Below are 8,956 nucleotides of genomic sequence, written 5' to 3'. Positions count from 1 at the left end.
TATCAACAACTCTTGTGCTGTGTATCGGCCCTTCACAGTTTGGTTATTGTTTTGGGTATGAAGTATGTTAATACCAGACCCGTACCAAAAAACCTGAAACTGAGGCTCTAAATTAATCGAATACATCATTACTGGTGACGAAACGTAGGCTTACGAATATGATGTCACAACTTTCCAATAATCTAGCGATTGACGCTCCAAAAATTAGCTGAAACCGAATAAAACAAAATTCGATGAAGACGCTAAAGTTCGTCCCGGCTGAGGCACATAAGAAGTGTAAAGTGTATGGAAAATTGAATTAAACATAGGCATGCTTGTATTGGCTCAAAATAAGCCTTTGTTGAATAATATGTTAATACGCTTGGTAATACATCACTTTCTTCTTTCTTATAATGCAACTAGTTGTACGATGCACTTTATTTGATTTACTGGACAAGTAATATAGCTATTTTTATAGCAGTTGGCTTCAGCTACTGGGAAGATTTGCGAGAACCAGGCGCTACATAGAGAATAGCATCACATTTTAGAATTGAAAACTTAACACAAAACGAAGATATTGAGATTAATCGCCGCGTAATATTGTGAGATTGAAGTTGATTTTCGGATCAGTGCAAAGGAATCAGCCGGCGAAGCAACATCATTAACTGTGTGGCGCCTGGCGCTTAAGTTGAGCTGTGGGAAGTTATTGTAAAAGCGTTTAAATAAATTTGTATCAAAGGAAATTAAAAAACTTCTATATTGTGCTGAAAGAACAAAACGCATTAATATGGTAATTGAATATAAATAAAAAAAAAAAAGATTTAAGACTATTTATTAATTGAAAAAAAAATATTTTATTGTGTAAAAAAAATTTTATAATAATTTTACTGTCTTTTAAAAATGTGTAAAATTATTTATGCTATTTTGTGAAAAATTAAAACAATAATTTTTGTTATTTTCTCTCATATTATTACGTGAGAATACGCTAAGCATATTACAATTGATTGCAACAAAATTATGTTATAACACAAAATTTCATCACACTCGCAGTATGCAAAGTAGCCTCAAAGTTATTGCGGAAATAATTGCATTTTTTGTTTGATTGCTCAATACATTATATTACCCGGATAGCTTAAAACTAAATATTTCCAAAGGTTGCCACCTGAATGGAAATTTGAAGTATAAAACATTTATATAATAACGCTTACCGAAGTAAAGATGTCTAAGAAAGCTAAAAGTTGAAAAACAAGTTAAAAAGAGTTGCCACATTTTCAAATTATTTATTATCATAGCTTTAAATTACGGGAAAATTAAATATTACAATATGCACACACAAAATTAAGTTTAATAAAATTTTAAGTTGATATATAATTTCTTATGCATATTTCTTGAGGAGAGTTGCCAGCTTTTTAAAACATTTAATTCAATATATAAATTTAATTTTACAAGACGTGCGTGAAAACTTAGTGGTTTATGGTTTACAATTTAAAAAACAATTGTAAATATTTTTTTAAGAAAGGTTGCCATTTGCTTAAAAGTTTAATAAATTAAATTTAAAAAAAATCTAAATATTACAAAAAGCATACCAAAAACAAAAAAAAAATGGTTTCAGAATTTTGAATAACTTTTAACAAGGTTGCCCTTCTTATAATTTTTTTTTTAATTGGTAATTAAATCGGTGAAATAAATTAAATAATACGATAGACTTATGTGACCATATTTTTGTCATCCCGGACGGTTTTTAGTCATCGATTCTTTTCATATTATAATTCACTGAAAATCGCGACATAGGTATAATAGGTAAGAGAGCAACTCCGGGACGCTTAACTCGGAGTCCGGACTGTGCCGGCCAAACCGGGACAAATGGTCAGCTAACGATAGACATATCACATAACAAGGCATAAAAGCAGCTAGATAATACCGTAGATAATAGATTTACTTAAATAAAGCAATCAATCATTAGATCTCTATCCTATAGCTCTTTGGAATAAAAAACTATATACAACTACATCCATATACAGAAAACTAAGTGTAAAAAATGTTATAATTTCTGTCAATGTATACTTATGTATACACTCATAACAATTTTTTGCCTTATTTAAACTTAATATATATGTATATCGAGTTTGAACCACAAAACAATAAACAACACAGAAAACCAAAAACAGTCTTGACTACGTCTTGCAAAAAGAAAAAATTAAAATAGTTCGTGGATGCATGTCACACACTTACATTTTAAAATATATTTAATTCTTTTTATTCCTACTTGAACTTAATTTGTTTACAACAATTCTGGAATTGAAAACAACTTATCTGAGGAACACCATTACTGAGTTATATAATATATAATAATATAAAACAATTTGAGTCATACCAACAGTTCGATCAAAATAAATTCCTTGTAGGGAAATTTTTTTTTTATTTTACAAGAAATTTGACACAGATTGCCCAAGAAAATGCAACAATATCCGAAGAAATATTTTTATGCTATAATAAACTCATTTTTACTTTTTATAGTGCTATGGTTTAAGTATGATAATAATATTCATCAATTTGTAATATAAAAAACATTAAATAAAAAATTATGGCAAGTTAAAAGCTTCTGGAGATTGCAAGCACGCCTTAATGGGCAATAGTTTGTAAATATGTATATATTAACCTATACTCAGCATTCGCGTGCTTACTAGAATTTATTATTTGTTTCAAGTACTTTCTTCTACATTGTCTCCATGTGACGTCTTTTTAATTAGTATTCTCAAACTAGCTGACATCTCGTTTCAGTTTTGCAAATCAGATAGCGGGCGACAATACATAGATTAGGGTACCCCTTATTTTCCAAGTTGAGTATTTTTTGAATACACCGCCTGAAGTTTCAGAGACTAAAATATAAAGTTTTCTTTGTACAAGATAAAAATAAAATACCCAAAAGTTTGAATATTTGATTTTTGCACATAAAATATTAAAAGTTGTAGTTCATTTCATTACTTACAACATTGTTATATAGCTTTTCTTTATAGGACTTCCAGTTTTCCCATAATTTAAATAAACCCTTTTTGACCCTTCAAAATTCAATTACGTTTGAAATCTTCAAGGGACGTTTGCAAAAAAAAAATCTGCTTGCAAAATAATGGACACCCTAATTTACATGCACACACAACTACCTGTAAACAAGTTTTGTATATACGTTAAAGCGATGATATAAAATAATCTTCGAATGTTAATTATAGAACAAATTAAAATGAGTTAATCGTATTCATAACAATTGCATGCAACAAAGTAGTAAGTGTTAAAAATGATGAATGATACCAGACGGAAAATGTTAATTATATGTTGTAGTCCTACTTGAATGCAAATGCAATATAAATTGTTTGGAGCAACACTATGAGAAAAACAGTAAGATCAAAATTTTAGTTTAAATATTTACAGATTTTCATCTAAGAAGTTAGATTCTTACGACTTTTAAGCTGCCAATAAACATTTATAAGGAACTGAACTTTTCATAAGTCATATGAACTATTTATTGCAAAAAATCCATAATTAAACTCATTATCAAAAAAAGAGTTAAACTGAACCCGATTTGATTGTAAAAACAGAAAGAATTATTCCCTGTGCCGAAAATAGTTATTTTACTCACTCTTATACATAATTCTGGAGTTATGTATAAAATGTGTCTACGCGCCGAAGTGTAGGCAACACTGGTTGTGATATTTTGAAGCAAATTTAAAAAACGAGTTTCATAGAATAGTTTTAAAAATGTCTTTTTCATACAAATATACTATTACCAACAAATATAGTACCAATATCAACAAATTGTAATAAATTTTCTTAAAAAACAATTATTTTTACATTTTTCTAGAATTCCAAAATTTTACTAGGCCTACTGTCACTAGCTGTAGCTATCACATCCACCGCTAATGGCGCCAGAATACTCTCGGTGTATTCCTTTCCCGGCAAAAGTCATTTTATGATGCAAAAAGCTATAATAAAAGAGTTGGTTAGGAACGGACATCAGGTAGGTCCGCTTTCCCGAAAAAATTGTTGTAGAAATTAATTTCACTAATCAAATTTGCTATACCTTATATGTGCATTCATCGACTGCACTGCGCAGGTCACGTTAATCACAGCACTTTCTTTAGCGCCACTCAACTTGGGCAGCAACTACACTGAGATACTTATTGAGCCAGTCTATGATTTCTGGAAGGATGGTGAGTAAAAAGATTTATAGAAATAAACGTTTCTTACTCCTTGAAAATCACAATTTATTTAAAATCTAAATTTGAATGCCTAAAACGTAGAGATACAAACAATTATTTGCATTTATCTTAGTATATTTTTTGCCATTTCAGGTATTTTCTTTTTGATCTATGGTTTAATTGTTTTCAATTTATTTATTATCAGTTTGAGTTTTGCGTTTAACTATTACAGTTATCTTAAGTAGTTCTGAAAAATTGTAACGGTTGTAAAATCCGCTGGCATCGCTATCAGTCCCAATTTGCAGTCTCTCTAATAAGAGCGCCACTCATTAATAAGAGTAGTGATCTGAGCATTGCACGGTCTTACGATTTTAAATCTGCTCTCCAGCGATACTAAGGGTGGTAGTAATGTAGCTGGCAGAAACTAAAATTTTGGAAAGTATATTTGTCATATTTTTGTACAATAACTCTGCAAGCCTCCATAATCCCTAGTACCCCACCTTAGAAGATTAAGCACTTCGGAGTAAATCCACGTAGCCATACTACTTGTAGATCTTCTTAAACACATGTGTAGAGCAGAAAGCGTAGTCTGTCTATCACCCGCCCTCTTCCGACGAAAACTCCATGCTAACGGTCTAGTATTCCACAGTGGTATTCTAGTGTACTACTATTTATGGATGTACTTAAACAGCGTATTAAAAAACTGAAATTGAACGAAAAATTCTTAATTATATTCTATAATTTCAGTCAAAGAAGATGCCGGCGCACGTAATATCTTCGAGTTCACCACCATGGAGCTAGCTGGTTTCCTGCAGATGTTACAAGTTTTAGGTGTTGCCACCACAGAGCATGCGCTCAAGCAACGCAAAGTGCAGGACATTATTAATGCCAAGCAAACCGAGAATATCTATGATTTACTGCTTGTCGAGCAGTTCTACCAAGAAGCCTTCCTGGCGCTCAGTCATATTTATAAAATCCCGGTGGTTAGTACCAGCACATTGGGCTATGAGAATCATATGAGTCAAATGTTTGGCATAATATCGCCATGGTCCTATGTACCACATGGTTTCCTACCCTACTCCGACCGCATGAACTTCTGGGAGCGTGTGCAAAACACTTACAACTCACTCTATGAGGATCTGCATCGCGAGTATGTATATTTCCCTTTGATGGACGACTTGGTGGCGAAGTATTTCGGACATTTGCCAAGTGAGTGCGCGTCGGTTACTATTAAAACATAGTTTTTTAAAAATTGGAAAAAAAAAATTCTAAACAGTTAACTACCCGAAAGTAACCGAGATGGAGAAAAATCTGTCAGCCATGCTATTGAATAGTTTTGCACCTTTGACTAGCGCACGTCCCACCATAGATGGCATGGTGCCTGTAGGTGGCATGCATATTTATCCACCCAAAGCTTTGCCAGCGGATATGCAAAACTTCTTGGACGAGGCGGAACACGGCGCCATCTACTTCAGTTTGGGTAAGCACCCTCAAGTTAGATATATATCATAAGTCATTAAATAGCCTAATTTTTCACCGCCACAGGCAGTAATGTGGAGAGCAAGGACATGCCACCGGCTTATTTAAAGATTTTCGTCGACGTTTTTCGCAGTATGAAGCAGCGTGTGCTGTGGAAGTTCGAAAATGAGAGCATCATAAATTTGCCACCAAATATTATGGTGAAAAAATGGCTGCCACAAAGTGATATACTGGCACACCCTAATGTGCGCGTATTCATCACGCATGGCGGTTTACTGGGCACACAGGAGGGTGTGCACTACGCAGTGCCTATGCTCGGCATGCCCTTCTACTGTGATCAACACTTGAACTTGAAAAAGGCCGAACTCTACGGTTTCGCCATCAGCTTGCACTTCCAATCCATCACTTATGATGTACTAAAGTATGCGCTTATTGAGCTGCTGGAGAACCCCAGCTATCGTGCCAACATCAAGCGCATCTCGAGCATTTTTCACGATCGGCCGCTGAATGCGCGTGACACCGCCGTCTATTGGATCGAGTATGTGATACGCCACAAGGGTGCTGAGCATTTGCGCGCCGCTGGTCTCGCCTTGAAGTGGTATCAATTCTATTTGCTGGATGTGATAGCTTTTGTTGTTGCTGGAATTGTGCTAGCTGTGCTGGTGTTTGTTGGTTTGGTGTGCTTCGTTTTGCGTTGCCGTGGCAATGGAAATAAACAGAAGGAGGAGAAGAAGCAGAAGAGGCAATAGATATACATATATATATATATATATATATATATATATATATTGTTTTTAATTGTAGTAGACATACAAACCAAACTCCATTTTCATTGAATCTTTTATTATATTTATTGCTCTTTTATTATTTTTCAAACTAGTGGGTTACAGTCAAAGTTGGCGAGATGATATAGAGAAGGGATAACCTCAGCGTTTCCTTCTTGACTGTCCCATATTTGCAAGAATTTCACTTGAACTCTCACTTCTTCAGCTCCACTGGTATCGGGAATTGTTACTTTGGTGAATTAATGATGTCGCGGATTGTGATGCCGGTTTTGAAAGATTTTTTTACAGGTTTTGGTTTTGACGTCGTTGACATTTGAGGTTATACGGAAAGGGGGGGGCCTCATTATCAATAATTCTATGTCATTCTCATTGTGCGGCAATCTTCTTCGATTTTAAACCTTTCGTCTTTTTTTCCCCCCCAATCATCAATACACTGTTATTTAATATTTGGCAATACGGTGCACCATGACGTATGAGCAATCTACAATTCCTTTGAAAATATCATTTGAGCGCAACCCAAGCACTCTGCAATATTTGCACCCATTGACGTAATGTTGTTTGTATGTAAAATATATATATTTTTAATCTCAGCTGTTAATTTAATTTATAATCAGTTCTTAAGTAACGATCAATTTTGTTCACTAAAGGCAAACCAATGTTTCACACACTTCGAGGCTTTCTTGATGTTTGTAGCAATCGATTCATGATGTATTGTTAGGAAGAGCAATAAGCGCAAGAGAAAAGGTTAATTTCGGTTGCACCGACTGTATGACAGCTATATGCTATAGCAACTTCCGAACTGAACAATTTCTTTAGAGATTACACCATTTTCTTAGACCATAATCCGTACAATACTTGAAGATATTTCATTAATAAAAAATTTGTTTTCCATACAAATAATTAATACCGATTGTTCAGTTTGTATGGCAGCTATATGATATAGTGTTCCGATATCGACGGTTCCGACAAATAAGTAGCCTTTTAGAGAGAATAGGACGTGTACAAAATTTGCGTATATGCAGACATACGGACGTACATGGCTAAATCGACTCAGTTTTTCATACTGATCTTTATAAATATAAATTGTATAGAGTATCTTTCTGTATAATTACAGTAAGCCACCTGATTGAGCGATGACGTTTGCTAATGTTGCGTTGGCAGACAAATCTTTTGCGTCATCTGAGTGGTATTTTTCTCCAAATGAAAAGATTTCTTATTTGTGAGAACTTTGTTTCATATACTTATGTCAATTAATACGAACGATTTATTACGATTCGCTCAAAACAAGGTAATATACCCAAAAAAAATATTACCATTTCAAATAATGCAGCCTTATTAAAGGCTTACTGCTTCTGTCCATACCTTCCTCTGCTCGCATTGCTCAATGCGATGATTCATCAAAAATTTGAATTTTATACAAAAGTTCGATATACAATGATTTTTTGCACATATTCGTCAACTTTTATTAAGATTAATTACTGATTTTTAACAATAGCAATGCATTTAACCATATAGCATATCTCACACAATATCAGAGCGACGTTACACGTAAATCTTTTTATACATTTATTTGTTCATTTTTACATTTTCTCGCATGAGTGCATTAAGGTACATATATGTAAATGATATTCTGCTCATATGGCTATATTCTCCTATATAGGTATATTTGTATATCTTTATATTTTATAAGCTTCTGTAGTACCTCTTTTTTTGCACCGCTTTATGGTCCCAATTACAGTCCCAAGCAACACAAAAGCACAATAGTGTTTCCGAAGTGAATTGCCATTGAAAATGCAATAAATTCGGTTTACCGTGATGCACATACATATATTCACTTGCTAGTAGATTTCAACTGAATGCACCATATGGTACATATGCATATACATATATTTTACAACTGGGAAGTTACTGCTGCTACGCTTAAAATATAAAAAAATTAAGTCTGAAATATGTGGGTCAAAGGTAAATCACAATGTGGTATTGACGCCGCCATGCACTCCCATAAATAACAACACGACTTCTGATTTACTTTTATGCCATTTATTTACTCGTATTTTAATTTGCTCATCGAACGCCTAGAATTTTTTCAAAATATATGGTGCGTTTTTTTTTGAGTTACAGATCAAGATTTTACTAGAGGTTTACTTGTCAACTCAGCTGTCAAAGTAAGCACTTGCGTTTGACATTTTTCCTGTTTGCTTTAGCAAATACAAATTCACGAAAATTTACCTATAAGATTTGACTCCGTTAGAATAGTTTTGTGTTGGTGTGTGGGGCAAATGTTGTATGCTGATAAATCCGAAGCGACTGAAAACTTGGAAATCAGCCTTACGAGCTTTATTTCAAAGTAAATGTCGATTTTTCTTGAGAAAATTGTACCAAATCGGAAAAATAAATTGTTTTTCTAATATGTAGCCGTGGTTGGTGTATGTTTGCTCTAAGTTTTATTGGCTATTAAACTTGCATATCTCTAAAACAATACCCTTCATTTTTTGGTGCGAAGAATTGGTTTCCATTATT

At 33.6% G+C, this 8,956-nt stretch overlaps 1 protein-coding gene across 2 annotated transcripts; it reads left to right on the top strand.

The window, feature by feature from the left end:
• Nucleotides 1-587: 587 nt before the first annotated feature.
• On the top strand, nucleotides 588-7,185 carry LOC106623379 (UDP-glycosyltransferase UGT5-like). 2 transcript variants are annotated; one of them, XR_011396048.1, is made up of 7 exons: nucleotides 588-769; nucleotides 3,836-3,991; nucleotides 4,088-4,184; nucleotides 4,920-5,381; nucleotides 5,449-5,652; nucleotides 5,718-6,670; nucleotides 6,725-7,185. XR_011396048.1 is itself a non-coding variant. In XM_036356772.2 (6 exons), exons 1-6 carry the CDS (start codon nucleotides 767-769, stop codon nucleotides 6,398-6,400), a joined length of 1,605 nt encoding a protein of 534 aa, XP_036212665.2. In that variant the 5' UTR covers nucleotides 588-766; the 3' UTR covers nucleotides 6,401-7,185. The 2 variants fall into 2 exon arrangements, 1 of the variants encoding a protein (XP_036212665.2); XM_036356772.2 differs by having other exon boundaries at nucleotides 5,718-7,185.
• The last annotated feature ends 1,771 nt before the right edge of the window (nucleotides 7,186-8,956 follow it).

Source organism: Bactrocera oleae, chromosome 4 (genome assembly GCF_042242935.1).
Source record: "Bactrocera oleae isolate idBacOlea1 chromosome 4, idBacOlea1, whole genome shotgun sequence".
Lineage (NCBI taxonomy): Eukaryota > Metazoa > Arthropoda > Insecta > Diptera > Tephritidae > Bactrocera > Bactrocera oleae.
The sequence above is the reverse complement of the archived record's forward strand: the minus strand, read 5'-3'. Positions and strand labels throughout refer to the sequence as shown.

Coding starts and splice junctions, on each gene's coding strand:
- LOC106623379 (XM_036356772.2), top strand. Junction 3,992..4,087: donor TGGTTAGGAACGGACATCAG/GTAGGTCCGCTT, acceptor TGCACTGCGCAG/GTCACGTTAATCACAGCACT. Junction 4,185..4,919: donor CTATGATTTCTGGAAGGATG/GTGAGTAAAAAG, acceptor CTATAATTTCAG/TCAAAGAAGATGCCGGCGCA.